The sequence below is a fragment of the Catharus ustulatus genome, chromosome 9 (genome assembly GCF_009819885.2).
Source record: "Catharus ustulatus isolate bCatUst1 chromosome 9, bCatUst1.pri.v2, whole genome shotgun sequence".
Classification (NCBI taxonomy): domain Eukaryota; kingdom Metazoa; phylum Chordata; class Aves; order Passeriformes; family Turdidae; genus Catharus; species Catharus ustulatus.
In genome coordinates this window covers 15,593,660-15,618,395 of record NC_046229.1, presented here as the reverse complement: position 1 = coordinate 15,618,395, position 24,736 = coordinate 15,593,660, and the positions used below count along the sequence as shown (strand labels likewise).

General features: G+C 44.5%; 1 protein-coding gene across 2 annotated transcripts in view; it reads left to right on the top strand.

The window, feature by feature from the left end:
* The window catches only part of DDAH1 (dimethylarginine dimethylaminohydrolase 1), a 101,539-nt gene that overhangs the window by 71,558 nt on the left and 5,245 nt on the right, over positions 1-24,736 (top strand). For both annotated transcript variants that reach the window (XM_033067158.2, XM_033067157.1), the window contains 3 exons: positions 12,932-13,031; positions 14,114-14,187; positions 14,775-14,894. In XM_033067158.2, coding sequence (XP_032923049.1) covers positions 12,932-13,031; positions 14,114-14,187; positions 14,775-14,894 — 294 coding nt within the window. The remainder of the gene's footprint in view (positions 1-12,931; positions 13,032-14,113; positions 14,188-14,774; positions 14,895-24,736) is intronic.

Sequence of the window (24,736 nt, the reverse complement as noted above, 5' to 3'; positions counted from 1 at the left end):
GCCATGGTTCCCGGCTGCAGAATAAAGCACATTCTTTACCTCTGGTCCCGTCCTGACTGGGCCAAGGGCCACTGCATGAGCGATCTCCTGCTTGATCTGGGCAAAGGCTTGCTGCTGCTCAGCACCCCAGTGGAAATCGTTCTTCTTACGGGTGACCAGGTAGAGAGGGCTCACAATCTGGCTGTACTCAGGAATGTGCATTCTCCAAAAGCCTATGGCACCTAGGAAAGCTTGTGTTTCCTTCTTGCTGGTTGGTGGAGACATTGCGGTGATCTTATTGATGACCTCAGTGGGGATCTGGCGCCGTCCATCTTGCCATTTTACTCCCAGGAACTGGATCTCTCGGGCAGGTCCTTTGACTTTGCTCTTTTTAATGGCAAAGCCGGCTCTCAGCAGAATCTGGATGATCTTTTCTCCTTTCTCAAATACCTCCACTGCCGTGTTCCCCCACACAATGATGTCATCTATGTATTGCAGGTGTTCTGGAGCCTCACCCTTTTCCAGTGCAGCCTGGATCAGTCCATGACAGATGGTGGGGCTGTGTTTCCACCCCTGGGGCAGACGATTCCAGGTGTACTGCACGCCCCTCCATGTAAAGGCAAACTGAGGCCTGCACTCTGCTGCCAGGGGAATGGAGAAAAATGCGTTGGCAATGTCAATGGTGGCATACCACCTTGCTGCCTTGGACTCCAGCTCGTACTGGAGCTCCAGCATGTCCGGCACGGCAGCGCTCAGCGGTGGAGTCACTTCGTTCAACGCACGATAGTCCACAGTCAATCTCCATTCTCCATCAGACTTGCGCACGGGCCAGATGGGGCTGTTGAAGGGTGAGTGGGTTTTGCTGACCACCCCTTGGCTCTCCAGCTCACGGATCATCTTGTGGATGGGGATCACAGCATCTCGATTCGTCCGGTACTGCCGGCGGTGCACTGTTGAGGTGGCAATTGGCACTCGTTGCTCTTCCACCTTCAGGAGTCCCACTGCAGATGGGTTTTCTGACAGTCCAGGCAAGGTGTTCAACTGCTTAATGCCCTCTGCCACTACAGCAGCTATTCCAAAAGCCCATCTGTATCCCTTTGGGTCTTTGTAGTAGCCACTCCTGAGAAAGTCTATGCCTAGAATGGGCGGTGCCTCTGGGCCAGTTACAATCGGATGTTTCTGCCACCCCTCCCCTGTCAGGCTCACCTCAGCTTCCAGCAAAGACAATTCCTGTGATCCCCCCGTCACCCCAACAATGGAAACACGCTCTTCCCCCACATGTTCTGATGGTATTAGAGTGCATTGTGAACCAGTATCAACTAATACCCTGTATTCTTGTGGTTCTGATGTGCCAGGCCATCGGACCCACACCATCCAATAGACTCTGTTATCCCGTGCCTCTCCCTGGCTAGAGGCAGGGCCCCTCTAGCCCTGGCTATTACTCCTTTCCTGAACATACATAGTGGAGGTTCCTTCAAGTGGGTCTGACAGATCATCCTCCCTTCTGTAATGCCCAGCACCTTGGTCATGGGAGGTTGAGGCTACCTTCACTTTAGTGTAGCTCCCTCGGTTAGCATTTCCCTCCCTGAGTTGACGCACCCGTGCTGCCAAGACAGAAGTGGGTTTCCCATCCCATTTTCCCATGTCTTCCCCATGGTCACGCAGGAAAAACCATAGGTCAGCTCGTGGGGTGTACCCTCTTCCACTAGCTGAGGGGCGTGGGGCTGTAACCTTGGGGTATGAGGCTCGCACTGGTGCTGCTTTGATCTTCCTGATCTCCTCCCTCATCTCACTTATGTCACCTCTCATCCCCCTCACCTCCCTGATCTCCTCCCTCATCCCCCTCATCTCCTGGACCACGGAAGAAACCTGGGCCTGCACTACGCCATTCATCATACTGTGAAAATCCCTAAGCTTGTTAGCAACAGAGCTCACTGTTTCTCGGTGCTCATCAGCATTAATCATTGCAATGAAGGTGGTGTATTGAGATGGCCCTCGGTTTGCCAGGTTCCACAGCATGTGACCTGTGCACCTGACCTTGTCAGGGTCATTGTCATGCTGTCCATCCCTCCCAAAGAGTACCTCCAGTACCGCCACCTCTCTCAGCTGTTGAATCCCTTCCTCAACGGTTTTCCAATGCGTTCTATTATGGTACTCCTGCATTCTTTCTTTGTTGACAAACCTCTCTCTTACACTCATTAAAAGCCGCTCCCAGAGGGGAAGTGGGCCTGGCTCCCTTACGAATATTTGGTCCACACCTGAGTCCTGGGACAAGGATCCCAAATTCCTTGCCTCTGTACCATCCAAGTGCACACCTGTACCCATAAGGTCCCAGACCCGAAGTAACCAAGTTGTCAAAGCCTCCCGGCCCCGTCGTGCAATATCTTTCCGCAGATTGCGGAGATTTTCATAAGACAGGGACTCAGTGATGATTTCAACCTCTGGCTCCCCTGCTGGTTGTGAGGGCCCTCCTCTCTGGTCCTCTTTGTCTAGGTGCCTTGTTTTCATTTTAGACTTCCTAGTTTCTACAGGGGCGACTGCTGCTGGCTGTGAGTGCCCTTGCAATTCAGCTGGACCCTGGGCAGATGTAACACCTATGGGTTCCACTACAGCATCACTGGATTCTCCCCCTTTATGGCAGGGCTTGTCACCAGCTGGGGAGAGGTACTCCTTCATCATCTGGCCCATCTCACGTATCTCCTTCACTAGAAGCCCCACCCACTCCGGCTGGTTTCTTTCTGAGATGGGCTGTGGGGCAGGGTCAGGCTCTGGGGCAGCATCCCTAGTCTCTGGGGCAGGGTCAGGCTCTGTGGCAGCATCCCTAGTCTCTGGGGCAGGGTCAGGCTCTGTGGCAGTATCTCTAGTCTCTGGGGCAGGGTCAGTTTCTGTGGCCGCATCCCTAGTCTCTGGGGCAGGGTCAATGTCTGCAGCACCATCCCTATTTCCTGGAGTAGGTATCAGAGTTGTTATCCAGCTCAATCCCCCGTTATCTCTTAATGTTAAATAGGACAAGCCTATCAGTAACACCAGCCACTGTACGATATCATTAGCATTCAGAGGAAATCTGAACCCTTCAAAAACTGGTGGGGTAGACCCAAAAATTTGGGTGAGGGGTTGGGAGAAAATTTCCCCTGGTGTTATTCCCTCACAGTAGGTGCCATTATTAAAGTAATCCCAAAAACATGCATTTAGTGTGTGGTATCCCTGAATCCATGTACCCGCCGTCCAAAGGAAGTTAAAAATCCATGAATTCCTCACCTTATCAACCCATAAAGCAAGTTCAATAACAGTTACAGTAGCCTTAGTTACAGGGCCCATGCTTATGTAAGGGTTTGCAAATGGGAGATATACATGTATGAACACGTGCAGCCCAAACCAGATTAAACTGGACCACATGTTGCTAGCACACACAAAAAAAAAAACAGTCTCAGGCAACCGAAGAACTGTTATTCCTTAACCTCCTGCCCCACGTTGGGCGCCAAGATCTGTCCCGGTTTAAAGGGACAGTATTACCAGGAAAAGGGAATTCAGGAACTCGCAGGCACAAAAAAAAGGTATAGGTTGGGAATAACAGTTCTTTACTGAAATATTTATAAGACAAACAAAAACAGCATCAGCTATACGAAAGAAAAAAAAAACAGTGACAGAACAGAACGGAATTCAGTCCCAATCCCTTTTTTCAGTCACCGATGGCTCTCCGATGGACCAGGGCGGGCGGCTTCTTAGTCGCGGCTGCTGCAGGGGCAGGGGAGGGGGCCAGGTGGCCTCACGCCCCAGGTGGAAGAAAAAGGGTGAGAGGAAGGAAACTCTGCTCACCGTGGGCGTCCCAGTTCCCAGTTGTTCAGAGCTAGCAGAAAGCTTTAGCAGTCCAAATCCAAGAAGCCTGATCCCAACAGGAGAAACGGAACCTCTCTCCTCCAGTTCGGCCGGCGAGCTGTGGAGTTCTCCTACCCCCAGTGTCCTCTTACTTGCGGAACACAAAAGCAGGACTCCACCTTTCCCTAATGGGCCATCATTGCTTCAGCAGTCCTTCATCTCCAGCTCTTAACGGCTAATAGGAGAGCCATCCCGGCTAGCTTAACATAATAATGGGAAAAATTTCTAAACCTCGCCAACCCACAACAACATGCCAGCAGCTTGACAACTAACTGTGAGGAATCTAACAAAATCCATTTTAATCCAAAACAAATACTCTTGAAGTTTTTTCCAGAAATTTTTTATATTTGATTGATAAAAATAAGATTTAGTGAAGGAAGGATGAAACTAGTTGCTGGACTGCAAACTCAAATGAAAATTCATACCAGACCAAGCTTGGCTGAGCACTAGGGAAGCTGGAAGGTACTTGTACCATTTACCACTGTATTCAAATTGTGGGCACCTTGTTCAGGAAGCTGCAAAGCCCCACATTTCCCTGTTGAGGGTATTTAATTATTTTTCATTTTTCCTTTGAAAAGACTTCCCTACCTTAAAATAAGCAGAGTATCCTTGCCAAAGATCTTTCAGCCCCTTTAGAATAGGGCATTTAGATTACTGGGGACAAAGTGAGTGTCTTGAATGCTCTGTGTCAAGGCACGAACAAATGGCACAGAAACAGTAGTACAGTACAGAGTGAAACCTGACAACTTGGTGTTAAAGGAAAGGAATGCTACTGTATGGTTCGATTGTGATCAACTTATCTTCAAGTGGGTTTATTAGCAATTTAATGGAATATTGGTTATTCAAGAGCCATAATAGCCCTGGTTGAAATGTCCCTTCTGCACAGTTTTCCCATACCCTGTGGAATGAGCAGAATGTGACAGTTGAGCTTTCAACAGGCTTCATGAATTTTAAATACTTTTCAGCTGTAAAATGGGGCACATGGCGTTTGGTCAACGATGGACAAGGAGCTGGCAGCCACTGAGGGTATTATGGGATATTGAGTGTCTGGGAGATAATGAATGCTTGGCTTATCCAGGTGCATTCTTGGCCTGCTGTGCATGTCCAGACAGAATGGAATACACTTCTCTGTCCAACATTTAACAATTGATCATTTTGTAATTGTAAGCAGAAAGTATTTAGAACATTATTTTCTCAGCATGCCTGTGTACGACTTAAATTTCATGTCATCATCTTTATCCAGCAAAATCTCTGTTTTTCTGTAACAATGCATTCATGCCGCTTAAACTTTTCCACTAACCTGATTTTATGCTTAGTGGATCTTAGAGAGTCTATTCTTCTAGTGACTTTAAATCTCCATCTTTTTAGGCATTTTTTTTTTTTGCCTCGTGAATTTTTTAAACCTGACTGAAATTATTTCCACTTGCTGTGGGTTAAAATTTCAGTCCAACTTTTTGTAGCAAGTGAGCTGGTTTCTGGTTCCTGCTTTATGGGAAATAGTGTTCTTGCATTTTGAAGGCTAAATGGTGAAAGAGAGGAAGGAGAAACCAAGTTCTCCTTCTGGTGAGCTGTGTAAAGTTGGTCTTATGAGCTTCAGTTCTACGTAGATATTAAAACACAACATGTTCAAAGGACAACCAGAATAATTGTTTTTAACTGTATGTACCTGGAAGATGAGGTTGCTGCTTGAATTCCTGAGTTCAGTCAGATTGGAGCTCTCCTCTTGCGTGATCAAGAAGCTTTTTGAGGACAAGAAACTCTAGGCACGCCTTATTCTGGTTTTCCTACATGTGTCAGTCCCTCTTTGTGCTGCCCTGGTCCAGCTTTTTCCGTGTTTCCCCTTCCCTGTTATTCCTGGGTGTGGTACTGTGCTCACCCCAGTCTCAGGTCACTGTCCTGGGGCAGTGGCCACTCTTCACCAGGTACATCAGCACATCCCTTGAGACTGTTTCAGTAGTAGGGCAGTAAGTGGGTTTGGATCCATAATTAGCAGTGTGTGGGGCAGTAACAAATGAGATCATCATCTCTGTGGTCCTTTTCTGAACTCCATGGTTCATAACCCCCAAAACTCTGCCAGAAACTGCACCTGCTTGGTGCTAGTTTTAGTTAAGCATGAAACTGTCTCATAGCTGCAATCTAGAAGCTGCAATTAGCAGCTTCTAATTAGTGGGATCTGTGTATCGGGAGAAAGTAACAAGTTATCTTCTTGAGAATACAGTTCAGGAGTGTTTTGGTATTCCCTCTTGCCCCTCCTGTATCCTTGTTTGATGGAAAGCGGTTGAGGCTTGAGCACAAGCTGTGCTGTCCGTGTGCTGGTTGGTGTTCTGGCAGATTGATGCTGCTGTGTAACCGCCCTGGGTACGGCCTGGCCTTGCACCTCCGCCTTGGCACAGTGGCAGGCCATGATCCGCTGAAATGCCAGAAAAGCTTTTTCTGGGTGTTGTGATGTTCAGCCCAGTTTAGTGAAGTCATGCTCAGATTAGTCAGAACTGAGCAGTCCAGATGTGATTTGTGAGGGTGTCTTGGGAGCAGCATATCCACCCGCGTCGTCCAGGAGCGTGCTGCTGAGCAGATGGCAATCCTCTTTGGGACCAGGCTACTGCTGGGCTTTACCTTTTCTCCCCTTCTCAAAAGAGGCAGTGGGATGGACACAAAGGCCCTGTGTGGGTGACAAGGGAGATTGATTGCCAGAGCAAATCTGTCAGCTGGCAGAAGTGGGAATGGCACATACAGAATGTCCTTACCAGGCCGTGCTGGTGGCTGTTTGTAGGACAGAGCTAACCTTTTTTGTCTTGCTCTTAACACGCTCTTACTGCATGACCTTCATTGAATAGTGGTCCCAGAGTGCCTTGTTTTTCTGCTCTTTTCCTGATGAGCTTCCAAGAGCCAGGGCCATTTCTGGTATCAAACTGGGAGGATGAGCTGGAAACCGCCACAACCCACAGCCCACGATTTCTGAGATCAATATACACAGGGGTGTGCATCTGACCTACTTAAAGAAAGAAAACAACCAGGAGTGGGGCTTTCTTCTCAAAACCGCTCAAAACTATTTCAGCACTGCTTTATTTTCTTTTAAGCCTGTTCAAGTCCAGAAGGGCAGTGCTTAGCATCAAAAGGAGACAGACTTCCTTCATGTCCAAATGGAGCAGATTCAGTAGGCAAGAACCTGGATTGTGACCAACATTGGTGTCTAGTTTTGCAAAACTGAAGTCTACCATTTCCTGGCCCCAGGTTTGTCCATCTCTATTTATAGGCTTTACTCAGAACCTTGCTGAAAAATGTACTGTATATTGACAGTGGCACTTTGTGAACTCAGAGCTAATGGCTCCAGATATAATCACCTTTGAGATTATTATAGTCTAATTTTTGCATACGTTAGGTCTGACATTTGCTTTGCACAGCTATGAATGCCTGTTTAAAACACAATGAAGTAAGGTCTGAAATGCAGTATTTGTGATTTAACAAGCTGGAGGAATGGGTGGTGGATGTAAACTTTCAGGAGACAGTGCAGTAGTGTGTCTTGGACTGAGAGCCCTTTTTGTTGGAGCTGTGGTTGGTCTCTGGAGAGCTGAGCTGTGAGCACATGGAGCTGAGCTCTGCTAGCTCAGAAACCTCATTTCATCTCTGGGTCATGGGAGGGTGGTCTGCCCTCTGAATCTCTGCATCCTTTCCTTTAAGGCAGGGCTGGAGGCACCTTCCCCCTTTCACCAAGAGCTTGGACACAAAGGCAGATTGGTCGTTGCAGTCATTAGAAGATGCCTGACTTGATACCATCCACAGCTTCTGCCAAGCCCCAGCTGTGCCCCTGCCCATGGGGCATTTTGGGAGCCTGAGTGGCGCCTCACCCATGGCCCCACCACCCAGGGGAACAGCTGCCCTGCTCTTGGCAGGTGTGAGATGGTTGTTGCAAAATCATTTCCCTGTTTCCACTGTCTTTTGAAAAGATAATTTTCTTCTTGCTGTCAATAACATAAATCCCATAATATGGTTAGTGCACAGGAGACCAGTAAATAATTTAGGAAGCAGCCTATGTTTAGAGTGCATCAAGTACTAATATAGAGAAGGAAAAAATCCCTGCACATCAGTTACAGTAATTGGTGGAAGGCACCAGTCCGAAGGGTAATGAGCTCCATTTTTAAAGCACGAGGAAATTAGATTTTTATAAACGTCAAACACAGTTATTGTCCTCCTTCCTTGAAACAGAGCTGAGCTGGCTGGAGCCCATTGTCTCTCAATCAGCTTTGCTATGGATTAGACACATCCCGTCTCACACCAGGAATGTGCTTATTAGAAAAATATCACTGCACAAAGCATACAAGCTTTAACACTCAACCCATGTACTAATGGATACATGTACAATGAAACCCAGTATCACGTTACAAACCTTAAGCTGACCTGAGATAATAAGATACAGAAATCTGAAAGGATACAGATGAGTGCTCTCTTTGTGTGCACGATCCTGACTACCTGGGATTTTAGTTTTCAAATAAAGGAGATAAAGTGAGGGAAGGTGACTTTTCCTCTTGGCTGCTTATGAAAAAAGCAAGCAGTAAGTCTTCTTCATAGTGACAATGCTTGTAATCAGGTAGTGTCCAAATATTTTGTGTCTTTTACTGGTGTCTCCTGGGTAACTGTAGTTTCACAGAGGACTTTTCACTGTTTTTTGGTTCTTTCCTGAAAAAAAGCAAGAGGTGGTTATTTGTTTGTACATCAAAGCTAGCTCTGTGGATTAGTCTTTCATTCATAATGAATGAAAATGTCACCAATATGTGTTAAGACACTTCAGAAAATGGCTATCAGTTATTTGGAGGGAGTAAAGTGTGAGCAGAATGGAGGGCTTTATAAAATCAACCCCCTTTCCAGCATCCCTTTTTAAAACAACTTGCTTGAGGATAACAATCACCTGTCCGTCCTTACCTAGAGATTGTGTCTTGTTCCCTCTTTTAAGAGCTCTGTTAGAAAGTAGCACAGTCCTTCATGATGTGAGAAGGTTTAAGGATTGGAACCAAGCTTTGGATTCCTTTTGGCAGTGATGAGATACAGATTCAAGGTACTTGTTTTACCCCATGCTAACCCAGCTCTGAATGCTGCATATGCTGTTTCCGAGGTGGTAGTGTGTCACACATTCCATGGGTGTGCTGTGTTGGACACCCAGCTCAGGACTGCTGCAGGATGGCTTTAGAGATGGCATGGTGGGGATCATGTCAGTCTGTGCTCTCCCCTCTACAGGAAATTCAGCAGAAGGGCTGTTCAGTCCCAGTTTGTTTTTCTGAAATCCTTTATTTACAAGTGTGCTTCTTTATGTTCTTTTTTTTTCAGTTGCCTTTTTAATAATGTTGAGTTTTCCCTCCAGTCTTCTTCATCTCAGCATGTGCTTTTTTCATTTCTGCTTCAATTGATTGAAGTTTCTGGTGTTGCCTGTAGGAAAAAAAAGAGTAACTTGAGACTTCTGTTTTACACAAGCAAGGGGTATTGAAAGATATTCCTAGCATGCATGCGTCAGCAGACATGTGAACAGCACTTCCCAGTTAAAACTCTTAAGAATTTCTACTGGTTGCTTAAAGTCCTTACAAAATAGTGTTCCATAGGTTGAATCCATTAGCACCCATCATGGAAAAGTAATCCAGCTAATTATATGGCAGTAATTTTATTTATTTAAATTTGGTTTTAGAAGCTAAAATGCACCCAGCTGTTGGAGGAAAACAACATGAGGCTTTTACAAATATCTTTAAAGCCTTGGACACCATGAAGCAAATTAAACCAGTTTTCTGTCACTTTGGACAACTTTTAGTTCCGATACTTTCCTTAATGTCTGTGCTACAGCTGCATCAGCCCCTGTAAATTAAATAACGAAACAATTCAAGACATCTCTGATGTAGCCTGGTAGTTAAATGGTAATCAGCAGCTGGTGATTAAAACATCCATATGACTAAAATCACAAATCCAAAGTCAGCGTTTTGCACTAGCCTCATTAGCTAGGCACTTTAGTTAATTGGTACCCTAGTGCAAGGGTTATTAGTTGGCCTTCTGGGCCAGGGATGTGAAGTGCTGCTGCCTCCCTGGCTGCCCCTCCCTGGGGAGCTCTGTGCTGCCCTTGCTCACTGCAGTGGTCTCTTCCCAGCACCCAGCATGGTTTGCAGTGCTCAGGTAAAAGCAGGTTTCCACCTGCTAAAGGGAGCTCACACCCTCACTGGTGACTGGTGTGTGCTTCATCAGCCACTGCTGCCCATCCCTGGTCCCAGCTCTCATCACACTTGTTGCACATTCCTGCTCCCATTAGTTCTTCAGGAAGCCTTGAGCCTTCGCTACATGAGGCACCCTCACTAGTGTCTGCAGGCTGCCCAGGTTTACACCTCTTTGCTCTCTCAGATGTCGTTTTATGGTTGGAGGAGCTTTTGTGTCTCCCCATGGAAATGGTGGTGCTCTGCCACAGTAACATCCACAGCTCTGCTGATGCTTCTGGTCCCGGAGACGTGGTCAGGGAGGAGGGCAGGAGTGGTCTGGGGAGCAGGTGCATGGCAGGGGCAGCCACTGCCTTGGTTTCTTCTGCAAGCCCAGACAGCTTCTGTTGGGAGCCCCTGCTCGGCAGCACATCTCCTGAAGGGGCTTTCTCTTCTGACTGTTCTGGCTTTGGAAGCTGCTGCAGGTTGTAGATTAACTGGAGATAGGTAACCCCACAACAGGCTGGGTGAACCTGGTTTTTCTTGTCATTTGGCCTTCTGCCTTAAATAATCAATCTGATGGTTTTATTTATTTATTCTAGCTGCCTGTGACTGGTGTCCCAATTGGGAGTTTGCCTGCCTCATGTCAGCACAAAAGAGTGAATCTGTGTGTTCTTGGAATGGAACCCTGCTTTTATCATGCTGCATCTCCATTACTCCATATTAAACAATTGGTTTCTTCTTTGGGGTCTATTGACTCTTATGCATGTAGTACCTGCACAGTAAAACCTACTGGGTTTTTTGGGCTTCACAGACAAAAGAAATCATTCTGCTATCAGCATACGGATGTTATGCAATGTTGTCATGTTTGTACAACAGCAATTTTCCAATATTACCTCAGCTGTTCCCCATTTATTTTTAAAACTCCACATGGGTCCAATCCTCATTATAAACCTAATTTTAAAGAATGCTGGAGGTAAAGCAACGAGACTAAGAAAGGTGAAGCCTTTCTACTAAGCCTGGAGACTCCTGAGTGCCAGGTTTTTGCCTGAAGTCATTTTAGCATCAGGTGAAAGACAGAGGAGCAAAAAAGAAGTGTTAATTGTAAAAAGCATGCTGTAGGCTCACTCCAGGCTGCATGCCAGGGCCTTAGATGCTCTTTTGTGTGGAGAGGATGAATCCCTTACTATCAGAAACCCCCTGGATACAGTTCTGAGTTGCAGTATAACCCATCAGACTTCTGCAGGCAGCACAAAGATCTGCCTCTGTCCTTCACAAGTTTAAACTGAGGCACCTACTTTAACAGTGTGCTTGCCCAGGGTTTTTACTCTGAAGTGACTGGAGAGTGAGAAGATGATAGAGAAGAGAAACCTCCAGAGAGCAGATCAGGCTTGGATAAGGTGCTGCCTCCAGACCTACATCACCTGTCCTGACAGCCCATGGGAACCTGCCCTTGCCTTTTGAGCCTGGGCTTCAGGGTTAGTGGGATCACTCACAAATCCCACACTGCTGAGTCATGGAAAAAGTAGCTTAGGTGGATCATGTCTGTGTCCTTCCTTATTCCCTACAGCCAGCACTGTTCTTAGGAAGGTGTGTCAGCCAAACTGTGTGCTGCTCTTGTGCTGGGGCTGCCACAGTGAGCCTGAAGGACCTGTCACCATCAAATGTCCTTCCTCTGCTATGGCAGGTGTAGTTTGGCAGAGCCCAGGAGTACGAATTGCTAGAATTTCTAGAATTGCTTCTGTTGTTGTATAGTGCTGTAAGACTAGTATGCTGTCACCTGTTTTAGCTTCCTGTGTTTTTTTCTAGAAATGCTTAATTTAGCACTTTAAATAGATGAGTGACCTGTGGGACATGCAAAAGTATAAAAAGAGTTCACTGTGTTTTCCATGCTTATTAATGCTTTCTGGGCACCTCTAGTTAACCATGGAGAGGAAATGTCACTGAACAGGAAGATGCTGCTGTGGGGGATCATGTTCACAGGTTTCTGTGGATGAGCTCTTGTTTTTATTGACATGCTGCAGGTTATAGGTTTATGCTTTTGGTGAGTGGTTGGTTATGTGTAGGTCCTTCTTTTGGCTTACAAGGCACCACAGTGATGTTGTTTGAAGATAGTGAATGTTGGCTCCTGTTCTGGATGGCCAGTGATAGGAGCCTCTAGAGAAACAGGTTCTGCTTTAGGCATCCTCAGCAGCCCTTCCTGGGAAAGAAGGAACCTACTGAAGCTGCATTCCCTGCTCCTAATACAAGCTTCTTTCATCAGGAAACAGGCTCTGACTTCCAGCTGTGTGTGGCTCTCCACAGCGAGCAGTAAGCCCCACAATGTGTAGGCGTGAAACGTCTTGTAATTCTGAAGCAGGGTGGATCAAACATGCAAGGAGAACTAGTGCCTAGTAAAATTGCAAAGCCATAAGGAATTGGAGCGTTTACTGACTAGGGGATTTTCTTTTTTTCCTGCTGACTGAAGAGGGGCTTGTGGTAGAGCTGCCACCTCCCTGGCTGGCAGAACCACCTCTTGTGTCTGAGCAGAGTGGAAGAATGAACCTCACTCCTCTGCTGGTGCTTTTTCTGCCCCAAATCTGAGGGCAAGGTTTGGAAGAGGATATTACTGTGCAGAGGGACTGGACTTAACATGTGCTTTGGACCCCTTGTCTGGCCCTCCTGAATGCTGCATGGCTGCTGGGCAAAGGCAAGAGCCTAATCTCTGCCACTTGCTAGCCCATCCCCCCAGACCTCAGAGGCCTCTGAAGACAGGTGGGGAGCTGTGATGGGCAGGACCACTAAGGACCCTGCCATCCATCTTGCTGAAGGTGCATTAAAAGGCTTTAATTCTTATTAATTATATGTATTTCTGACAGGTTTTAAAATTTTTTTTCAACAGTACAATATGTCCTTAATAACTTTCTTTTAAACAGGTGGAAGCCATGAAGAGAGTACTAGAAAGTCTCAACCTTAATATAGTTGAGATGGTGGATGAAAACGCAACCTTGGATGGTGGAGACGTCTTATTTACAGGTATCATGGTGTATATGGTATAATTTGCTGTTTTCATGTTCTGACTGCCTTAAAGACTGCATGTTATCTGATAGCAGCATAATGAAATGTCATTCCTGTGGTTTGCTGAATCGGCTGTTAACTAAATGTCACTAAGGTAGCCGAGAGATGAGTTCTCAGTGCAACCCTCAGTGTCCTGCCTAATACCTGAATAAATGGAGTAGCAGTACACACACTACAAAGAACAGCACTGTGCATACAGATTTTATTTCAGCTTGAATGTGCCAATAAGAAAAACGCTTTCAGTAGTCAGCTGTCTGGGGTTGTTTCATATTTCTTATTACAAGCAGCTAACGCTCACCAGGCTCATTTTCAGGACTTGTAAAAGCTTGATGCAGACAACTGTCACTAGTTCAATGTACTAAATGCAAAGAAATGTATTTTTAGTTTATCAAGGATGTGATGGAGTTGCCTGTCAGATGTCATGAGCCAGTCACCTTACATGCATGGTTGACTTTAAAGATGAAGATACAGCCTATGTTTTTTATGTCATTAAACCCATTAGGCATTTCCTCACATCAGCTGCACGCAGTGTTGCTCCCTGCCTGTGCTGAATAAGCCTGTTTGTTTTGATCAGCATCACAGTAGACTGGCTGCTTGCCTCAGTGCACCACAGGGAAAGAAGGGTCTCCTACAGAGGCAGGCCAGGAAGGGAGGCCTTTCCAAGGCAGTGCAGATCCAGCACTGATTTTCTCTGGTGCTTGAAGGATGCTGATGACCACAGATCTGCCTTGGGACCAGAGGAAATCTCAGAGGGAGAGGGAAATGGTCAATCAGTGGTGTGCTAATCCAGCCCAGCTGTTGTCTTTCCTGACCCAATGACCACTGCAGAGATTTAGAAGAGGAAGCTATTTTGCTTCTGGTTAAATGTGTCCTCTGGAAAAAAGATTAATTGCTTTAGATTACCAGCTCACAAAAGCAGGTTGCCGTTCTTTTATGCTGAATTTTCAGTTTAACTACTCAGCTTGAGAAATGCAGAACATGAACATACGTGAAAGTTTGCTTCAGAATGTCTCTAAAGCTAGTCTGCTTTTTCATTCCAGGCAGAGAATTTTTTGTAGGTCTTTCCAAGAGGACAAATCAACGTGGTGCAGAAATTCTGGCTGACACATTTAAGGTTTGTAGATTCCTTCATGCCACAGGAAATACAAGCTGTCATTCACTGAACTAATTGAACAATTGTACTGACCAAGATATTTGTCATACTCAGGTACTTTATTTAAGACCTAATTAAAAAACACCCCAAAGGTACAAGTTACTGAAAAGATTTGACCATCTTGTAAAGTGGTACATGCTGAAGTTGGATCTGAAATGTGAGATTGCTTCATGAAAATTGGTTGGATAGTGGGAGGCTGTTATTTTTTGAGAACACATAAACACTCACTTTCTTCATGTTCTCATGTATCAGCCCTTTGTTCTTATTGCCAGTCCCTGGAGAGGTTTTATGTACCTACTGTTTAATTAAACATTTTAATGTATTTCTTTATGGTTGCAACAATAGTAGTATTTGAAACATGTTCTGGATTTTATGCCAGTCTCCAGACAAGCTGGTCCAGAGGAGGAGTGTCATACTTGAACAGTTGACATTGTGCCCTGGGGTTGATAATTTGCAGAGAGTAATATTAATTATGGAATGTCTCCATATAATTATGGAACTAGGACACTTCAAAACTACTTATAGCACCCCTCTTTACTCCCATACAGGATTATGCTGTGTCCACAGTCCCTGTTCATGATTCTTTGCATCTGAAGAGCTTTTGCAGCATGGCTGGACCAAACTTGATTGCTATTGGATCAAGTGAAGCTGCACAGAAAGCCCTCAAGGTAAAGCACATAAGAAAATACTCTAAACAGCATATCTCTTTCTGGTCTTTTAAAAATATCTGCTTAGGATGCTGGCATTTTAAAATACATATAGATCAGTGAAAGAGGTAACAATGACTACGTGTTAGGGTCTCCTGTATGTGCAAACCATAAAGAATGTCTGTATCGGGCAAGAGAATGGTGATGTTGATTTAACTTTAGTTATCTTAAGGAAATAACCAGAATATACAGGTTATTATTTACAGGTTTGTAGACTAAAAATCTGAATTCACAGAGGGGAAGTAAAAGTTCTGTCATAAAGAAGAAGGGAGAGGCCCTACACTTGTATAGAGTGTTTATAAACATGAGCGAAATTCAACTGTAATACTGGTTTCTCAGTGTCGCACTTTGAATTTGAGCCAGGGCTAATCTGAGAACTGATCAGTTTGATTAAACCCTTCTGCACAGCTTGGCTATTCATGTTGCAGTGCATCAATTTAGCTATTGTATTTTTTTGTCTAACTTGATCAAATATTTCTGTTAACTAATCAAGTAAACACCAGCATTAATCAAGGTAAAGTAATAAGCAGATAGATTTTTTAAAGAACATTATAATTGACAAGATAATCAGCAGACTGTGATTGTTGGTGGATATATTTTTTAAAATGAATCAACTCTGTCAGTTTTCAGTGTGTTTCTCTGCACTGGACGTTTAGCAGGACATTTGCATGTGTCTGAGGATAAGGTTTGCTCATACCCTGCCAGCTGAGGTTTGCTCACACCCTGCTAGCTGAGGTTAGGGAGTGTGGGCTGGAGCAGGGTTTTGTCCCATAGCACATACTCTTCTCATGCTCCTAGGGAGCTGACAGGTCACATCAGGCAGCCGTGCCACAGCAACATATGAGTTACCCAGAGCATGTTCCAGTGAGTTGGATCTGGCTGTTTCTTCAGGAGTCTACATCTCTTCAGAGAAATTACTGGCAAACAAATAAATAAATTGTTTGTCTTGGAAATGATGGCATTTGCAGTGCTGGTCATCACCAGCTTCCCTTAACATTTGAATTCTTGCTTTTTGACAATATATTTGTATTTGTTAACTTGCCACCAAAGCAAAAAAAAGTCAGTTGGCAATCAGTCTTGTGGAAATGCAGTGCAAGAGGATCTTGGAGGCACTGACACTTGGAATTAAAAGCTGCTCCTTGGATTTCAGCAGATCAGCTGAGCTGTAGTGTAGCAGTGCTGTCAGCTGTTCTCCTGTTACCCAGCAGAGCAGTGGCAGTACAGTCCCCTGAGCTTCTGCCGAGTCTGTAGCCGGGCACAGCTCAGCATGCCACTCCTTTATTGTAAAAGCTTGTTTTAAACCCCTCCTTCATGTTGCCATTTTTCATTACTGGAAATGCAATCATACAAGCAAGATGATTGAGCGGTCTTTAACCATCTCTGGTAATTGAGTTGTTTTTGCATGTTGTGTTAGGCAGCTGATGCATTGTGCTGTGCTAACGTTTTACATTTAGAACAGGATTTATCTGCTTACAATCTTGTTTGAAATAGAGATTTTTCTTGATTGTTTTTACTGGTGCAACGTATGTATCCTTACAATACTTTAAAAATAGAAAAAGAAATTGCATCTGCTGCTCACATATGGCCAAGTGCAATTGATGGCAAGTGCAGTGCAGTATGTGTAATGTAAAGCACTGCAAGTGAGCTGGGAAATGAATCCACAGAGTTTGGGATAGTAGACCACATGCTAGAAGCAGATAATAAATCAGAAATTACATTTTAACCATTAAATCCTCTTCAGGTTTTGGCTAGTGTAGTGCATTTATTTGTACTGCAGCTGAAAAGTGGCACTTGAGGAAACTTGGTGAAAGAAAGAGACAAATTAAGTGCAGAAAGTCCTGGGGCCTCTGGTGACTATCACATCTGAAACTTTAACTTCCCTCTGCTGTTTTCCACATGCATTTAATTCCTTCTTGTAGTTGAACCTGTTTATAATTCTGATCATGTAATTCCACATTTGAGCATTAGCCATGGCTGTTGAGCTGATGAAGCCTGGGATTATTTTTCAGTTCCCTCAGTGAGGCCAGGATTTCCTGTAAACACGTCACCTTTGGGCTCTGATCATGCACTGCCTGAGTTGCTGTGAACTGAATAAGGACAGATTTGGGCTGTGACAGTGCCAGTCCCAGTGTAGGGAGTTGATGTGACAGTGCTGCATTGAACACTCTGCATCACTTTTTCCCAGCAAGGGACACAGCCCTGGGGTCTTGCTAGGACAGCAGAAGAGCAGGAGCTGGCTCAGGACATAATCCAGTTTCAGGTTCCATCAGCAAAGGCAAAAGCTAGGCAAGGTGACAGTGGAACTGTGGCACAGCATCTGTTGCACACTCCTTTCTCTTTTCTCTTGCTCTATACTAAATCCAGAAAAGCCACATTCGTGGCTGCTTGTTTTGGTTGATACAGAGCACAATTTCCCTCTACTTTGTGATGAGTGAAGACTTGGACAGCAATAGATGGTTGTGAACATAGTCCTTGATCAGACCATCTCTGTCACCCTTTGGATAACTCAGTAGTAATCTCAAAGGATCTGAGGGTTGCAGGTGTTGTTCCCAGCTTTGACAAGCTCAACTATTCCTTTGCATGCAGTGTGGATTGTTATCTGTTGCAAGTTCCTACTACTAGAGTTGTTCTCTCACCTGTTCAGAAATGAGCCTGTCCTTTGGGTGGGCTCTGATACCACGCATTGACCACAGGACTGATCTGGGGTAATGTGTGTGGGGATGGCTGATGGAGCTTGGAAGGGAGGGCACTCATCCCACCATATGGCCTGAGGTCAGTCCTGCAGTCAGCTGAGCCTGGCATATTTCCTCTGATATCTGGAATGATGGAGTGGCATGTGAAACATCTGGGATTTCAGTTGGTCATTGAGAGGAGTGTGTGCTAATTCCAGGGGCAGTGTGGCCGTGGCAGATGTCAGGACTGAGCAGCATTGCCAGTAAGGGTGCAAGGCAGAGCAGGTGATGCAGCTGATAGTGTAACCCCTTGTGTCCCCTCGCAGACTTGTCCCAGCAGGACCCAGAGCAGTGTGACATCTGCACTTTGGTGCTGGTCCTTGGCGTTTGGAGTCCAGCCTCATCATTCAATGGGATTTCCTTATGGCCAGGACTCTGTTGGAATATCTACAGTAGTGCAGTGCCATGACTTTACCAATATTCCTTTCTTTTTTCCTCCTGCTTTCAGTAAAAGCTTGGACATGATTGGCCTACCTTGTTCTTGACTCTCATTCAATATCTCCTGTTGGGAGTGGAGCTGCTCATTCATGCCCTAAATTATTCCCTGGAGGACGCTATTACTAGTGCAGCTGTTTTGACAGTGGTCAAGAGGGGTTTATCAAAACCACATCTTAAGGATAATATAGAAAGGAGTCTCTTTTGGGTAACTATGCCCTTGGTCTGTATCCAAACTGTGATCAGAGCAGAGCTTTTAAAGACTTGAGCACAAGGAGTTGTTCTCGCATTGGCAGTTGCCCCCATTCCTTTGATTAAATGCCTTTTGTTCTTACTCCATCTTGTGTAACTGAAGTCTCTGCAATGTGCCAGCTTTTGAAGAGCTGAGTGCTGGTTCCCTGCATGGGAGGAGGGTTATAGGGCCTGGATAAGGCAGAGGGGTTCCCAGCTCTGCCACAGAAGTGCCTCCAGAAACATAAGGGAAATCTCCATCTCTCTGGTGTTCTTAGAAAACAGCCTCTACTGCCATGCAGCAGGAAAAGGCTCAGCTAAATCTGCTTTTCCTTTATAGCCACTTTCTTTTCTAGTAATGCACAAGTTTGCATGAAAACATTATCTCTTCTTCCTTAAGAATTCATCATTTGTGCCTCTGCTTATTCCCCATATGAAGTCATAATCCTCTATTTATGCTATCACAATGGGTTGCTGTGGAAATCATTACTAATATTAATAACCCAAAGAAGATGACATCAGGTAGGGAATTAGCAGAAAGTGCAGATGAATGCTGACTTTTTTGTAGTGTGGGAACAAAGAACGGTTAGTGAAATACAAAGAACGGTTGAGAACTTTCCCCTTAAAGCTAAACATTAAAAACTGAGACTTTGCTTCTCTCAGCCTTGTAGATAGGAAAATTAATTAGTTTATAATCAATCAATAAATTAATCAACTTATAAAATTCTATGTATTTTCCTTTATCTCCTTCTGATTCTTCATTACTTTATGAATTAGGGGTACACATCGTCTCAGAGGATGTAGATCTTCACTGAATGCCAAATAAACTCCTACCTTAAAAAGTCAACTAGTTGTGTTTTACTTTGAATTAATTTTAGATTATGTAATAAACACTGCACTTATCTGAGTGTTAGTGCTGTTCAGTTTGCATATGTGCAGGAGAATCTTTGGAAGATAAAGACTCAAAAGTGTAGACTAGAGATTATTGTATTAATCAGTTTTGTTTGTTTGTTTTTAAAGGGTGAGGAAAGTGTTCCTTTCAATACATGTTTTTCCTCACCAGTAAGGGTGTCAGCCACAGGAGCTGGGTCAGAGGCTGACTGGGAAGATGTCATTTGCTTTGCGTAAATGGGGACTCGTGTTTCTGTTCCTTTGCTTCTTTTTTTCCCCTTTGACATTCTGTGCCTGGGTTCCTGTTCCTGACAGGATGTTCGTGCTCTTGCCTTCTCGACTGAGAACAACAGCCCACGTAATCTGCTTCCTTTTCTCCTTCTCAGGTCGTGGTTTCCCCTTGCAGAGCTGGCAGGCAGGTGCCAGTGGCCCTGAGGGAGGGTGGCTCAGAGGGGCAGAGCAGTGCAGCTGTGCCCAGGAATGACACTCGGTGCCATCACATCAGTGACGATGCAAAAGGTGCCCCGTGCCAGGAAAAGCCAAGGAGCAGGGTGGGAGAGGTTGCTTAAAAGAGCTGTTCCTTCTGGAAAACATGACTGAGAGGGTGCAGCAGGGAGGCAAAGCCCAAAGCCCAGCTGCTGAGACCGTGGGTGGTGGGTGGAAATTAAAGCAACACTCTGGCTGTGGATGGACTGAGGAATTTGGCATAGTGACCATGGCAGACTGGGGCACTGCCGGCTTCAAAGAGATCTGCAATGTAGTCTGTGCCTATAGGTCTGTGCTGTCCTATCCTATATCTCTGTCAGACTTCTCAGTGCCTGACAAGAAGGCTTAGATCACTCTGCTTTGATTTATGCTGCTCACAGTGGCTGTGATAGCCCCTTCCTACTGAGTCTGCTACGCTGTTGTCTCTTCTGCCTGTCTGCGTGTCAGGGGGGACACTCCTGATAGATCTTGACATTCCAGCAAGGTCGCTGGCTTTTCCAGCTCTGCTCTTCTGTCCCCTCTGGCCAACCTAGCCAAGTGTTTCATGACCACTGCTTTGTTTCAAAGAAACTTTGAGAAGCAGCTGAGTCCTTGTACGAGGCACATGGCATTGTGGCACAGCTCATCAGCTCCACTCTGTCCTGCACTTTCTTGCATTGAACCCAAAGGCTGCTGCTTTCTCTCTCCAGTGCCAATTGTTTCTCTAAATATGAAGAAATGAGGAAAGAGCTCAAAGGGCAGTCAGGCCAATAAATCAGTGAATGAATTTCAGTTTCAGTGTAAAATGATGCACAACTGGGACTGAGAGAATGACAACTCTGAATGTTACTCTGATGTTACTCTGAACATCACATATTAAATAATGTGCTCTGACTGATCATTACTACAGAAATGAGATCCTGAGCTTGTTGAAATTTCTAGCTCAGCTGAAAACCAAATGGAGAATGTAATTTTGCCACTGATAAAGCTGTGGTGCATCTGTATGTTGTCTGATGTGTGCACTTTGCATGCACAGGCTCTTTGTTTCAAAAAAGGTGAAGTATAACTGGAAAGGTTCAGAAAAGTTCCAGAAGGACTGATAGATTCCTGGACAGCTTGCCTAAGGAGCCAAACTAAGCAAGTTATGACTATAACCTGGAAAAAAGACAACTAAGATAGGATCATAGATACCTAGAAAGTCAGGAATGATGTGGAAAAGGTGACTAGAGATCAATTGTTCACTGTGTCTTCCAGTGCAAGAATCAGGGGAGCTCTAAAGGGGAAAATTGAAAAAAAAAATAAAGGAAAATAAATTTTTCCTTGTGCAGTACCTGTCTGAACTCTGTAGCTACCTTGCTAATGTTCGAAAGTAAACTGACCAGACTTTTGGGCCTGGGACAGTGCTGAGCTGGTTTCACTCTCAATGACAGCTGATGAATTGAGGCTCCTGGAAACTGTGCACCAAATTTTGGTCACCTCCACTCCCTATCTTGAGATGCAAAAGTCATCATCACCTCTCACCTGAGGCTGGAGACACCCTACCATGCAGCACTATAAAAGCTCTTCTGGGTGCTGCAAGCATTTATAAAAAGCAGATTTGTCAATCAGCAGTATTTCCCAGGTAGCAAGGACTAATTTTACCATCCCTCCAGATGGCAGTGAATTGGCCAGGTGCCTGTCCTCATCTTCTGCCTTTGCTGCATAAAGGCACAGCCTGACATTGTCCTTAGACAAGTGGTCTTTCCTCCAAGCAGGAAAGAATAATGTTGGTCTTCCAAACTCCCATCCAGCCTGGGGGCATGTGACTGCCTATTGCTATTATTCTTCTCATCAGTTTGAGTTGTCCTGCACCACAAAAATACTTCATTTTTGTCATTGTAGGTGAAACCTTGATGTAGTTTAATCTTTTCTCAGACTTTTAATTCTCTTTGATCCCAGGCCAAAGGTGTCTTAAACATCAGTGTCAAACAAGCCAAAGTTTAATGTGCTTGGAAAGAAAGAAAAGAGGTGAGATAGAAAAAATATCTTAAATAGTTTGATGTGACTAATTTTCTTTTAAGAATACTTTGACTTGAAGATTTAAGAAAGAATAACTGAAAGGTGGTGAGGGGAGGGATCCCATGGGTTTAGGGTTACATACACTCAACTTGAGCTTAGATTTAATTTTTCTTTTAGATGTTGGGTGTCAGGAGAACAGTGACTAATCAATACAAACATCAAACCCTGGAAATCTGGGCTTCTCTGTCAGCATCACACAGGCATTTTTAAGTGTGGTGCTCAATGCCCTGCTAGCAAGAGGAACATTCAGTGTATGTTTGGTTTTGCTTATGGGGAGTTGGAGATAAAAATGTGCATTGCAGGTGGGTTTGATCTCTCTCCTGCAGCAGTCTGGATGTGAGTAGGTCCCAGAGTGAGCAGGCAGCAGGGCTCAGACTGGGGCCTTCCTCATGGAGGGGGGAAAATTTGTAGCTAGGCTTGGCCTCTTTTAAAAGTGCATGCAGTCATCTGAGTTCTGTCAGTGATAATAATGAAATGCATACACATTTTTCCTTCATGCATAATGCTGCTTCATAGTTAGGATTATTTAGCTTATCCATTACCTCAGTTGTCTGAGGACACACTGTAAAAAAACTATAGAAAAGGCATTTTAGGCTATGTGAATGACTTCAACATAAGGAAAGCATGACTAAGGGCTGAGAGAATGTGCAGTGAAAATTACCCTCTTTAGGCTGAAGAAAATTCCCAGAAAAACTGGGCACGCGGGAAATGCCTGGCTCTTAACGTAGCTGCTTGTAGGTTTGTGGACAGAAAGCCAGCCTCTGTAAATGCATCATATTTTGGGATGTATCTGATAGAAAATACAATCAAAGGACCTTGCTTTTATCTCCTTTTCTCTGCCCTGGAGTCAATCTGGCCAGGCACATGTACTTAATGACTTCACATAATAGAAATACAGCAAACCACATGGGTCTGTAAAGTACCCTGATGTGTTGTACTGGTGCATTTCTGCTGTGTCCAGAGCCTCCCTGTGGGGCAGGTTTGGGTGTTATTGCCTGGGCACTCTCTCAAGTAAGTGGTTTTTGAAATTTTACTGCAACAGTCAGGCATAGTTATAACAGCAATGAAAGCTTGCAAATATGATTTCCTTTTTATCTTAAGAGCTGAGGAAGAGAGTAATTTTGTATTGTCAAACTTCCAGTCAATAATAAAAGCTTTCTTGTGGTGTTGTTCCAGCTAGCTGACATCCCACTCCCACTATCACAGTTTGAGCTGTGTCCTAAAACTCCTGTGCTGCTTTGTCTCACTTTCTCACTCAGGATTTCTCATTTGTCTCTCAACTAATTCAGCCACCATTTGTGTGCTTTTTAATATTGAAAACAATCCTCTTAACATGACCTTGGCATCATCTCCCAGGCTCCCCAAAGCTGGTTCTTGAGGCACCAGAGCCCTGCCACTTGTCCTTTGTTTCTGTTTGCTGCTGTAGTTCCTATTTCACCATTTTGCAGAAGCAATGAATGGGAGACTTGTCTTTACCCTTCAGCTTAAGAATTATTTCATCATTTCATATGGAAGTGTTTCACAGTGATTCACAGTATATTTCTGATGTTCCTACAGAAAACCTACAATATCAGAATTCAGTTTCCAACAAGGAGTGGAGAAAGAACAACTGCTCAGGAGCTTTGTGAAATCCATAGTGGTTTTTCTTCTACTGATATATGTATTTTAGTGCAGATTTAATAAATGTTTCTGTAGTCAAGACTTAAAAACATCGTATAGGAAGGAAAAGGGAAGCTGCAGGTAGAGGATATTTCTGCTGAATAAAACACATCTTGGCAACGTAACAGAAACAAAATTATAAAAAAGAAAACTGTGTTAAGCATACGAAAATACAAAATTACATCTGGTGAAGTAAAGGTGCAAGGATTTTTGCCCAGAAAAACACATTAACCTTTTATGGAGGTAGATGTGTCCTTGGGAACTTGGGAGAGTTTCATAACATGAGAAGGAACAAGAAATGACAATCTGATAACACTTCCTCAAGAATGCATGGCATTCTTTGTTGTGAGTTTCATGTTCTCCACGGGATGTGGATGACTCAGGCTAGAACATGAAAAATGTGGACCTGTAAAGGAATTACTTACCATAGGTGTGGGGAAGCATGAGTTCTTTGTTGCTTCCCAGTGTGTTGTAGCCCCTGTTATAAATCAGCTACATGTAGTATTTCTTTATTGGATGAGAAGCAGTACAGATGAATGACCTTGGAAGCAACTTAATGACAATGTTAACTGTGCCTAAAATTAAATCTGCATTCTGCTATGTAAATCTCTGGGTTCTCCCTGAGAAGGGAATTTAGTTGAAAATCTTGTTAATAAAAGACCAATTTTTTCTATAGATAATACTAGTGTGAATATTTCAAGCTGAAAAAAAAACCCCTTCTCTTTCTGTTTACATCTTTGCAATGTGTGTGGGAACACAGGTGGGCTGGGGGAGAAATGGAAACACTTGCGTTTGCTTAGGCTTCCAGTTGGACCAGTGTTGGGATTTGAGCCTTGTTCAGTTCTCTGTTATTCTTGGTCTCTCTGAGGCTGAAGGTGAAGTAAAGCTGGAATGCTGCAATTGGGAGTCAGGCATCTTGTCTTCAGGCTTTTCCCATCCTTACTAAAACCGATCTGACCCAAAACATGGGATTGCATGCTTGTCGTGTCCTGTGAGTCTCTGACTCTGAAATTCCAGCCAGCCAGGGCCTACATTTGTGCACGAGCCTCATAGTTAGAACCCAAACCTCTGAAACCCAGCAGCTCTTGTGTTGCAAGGCGGGTATTGTGTTGTCCCCTTGGGAACGAGGATTAGCGCAGACGTGCCCGCTCGCTCTCAGCACAGGTGCTTAGTGAAAGAGTAACTGCTTGCAAAGCAGAACGGAGGGCCTTGAAAAGAATTAAGATTGGGCTGATATCCAAGCTGGGAACCATTCCTGTCCTGTTTGGTTTAATTCATACTCATTATATAAATATTGAACAATGGTTGCTTTCTTTGAAGGTGCTGAGCACC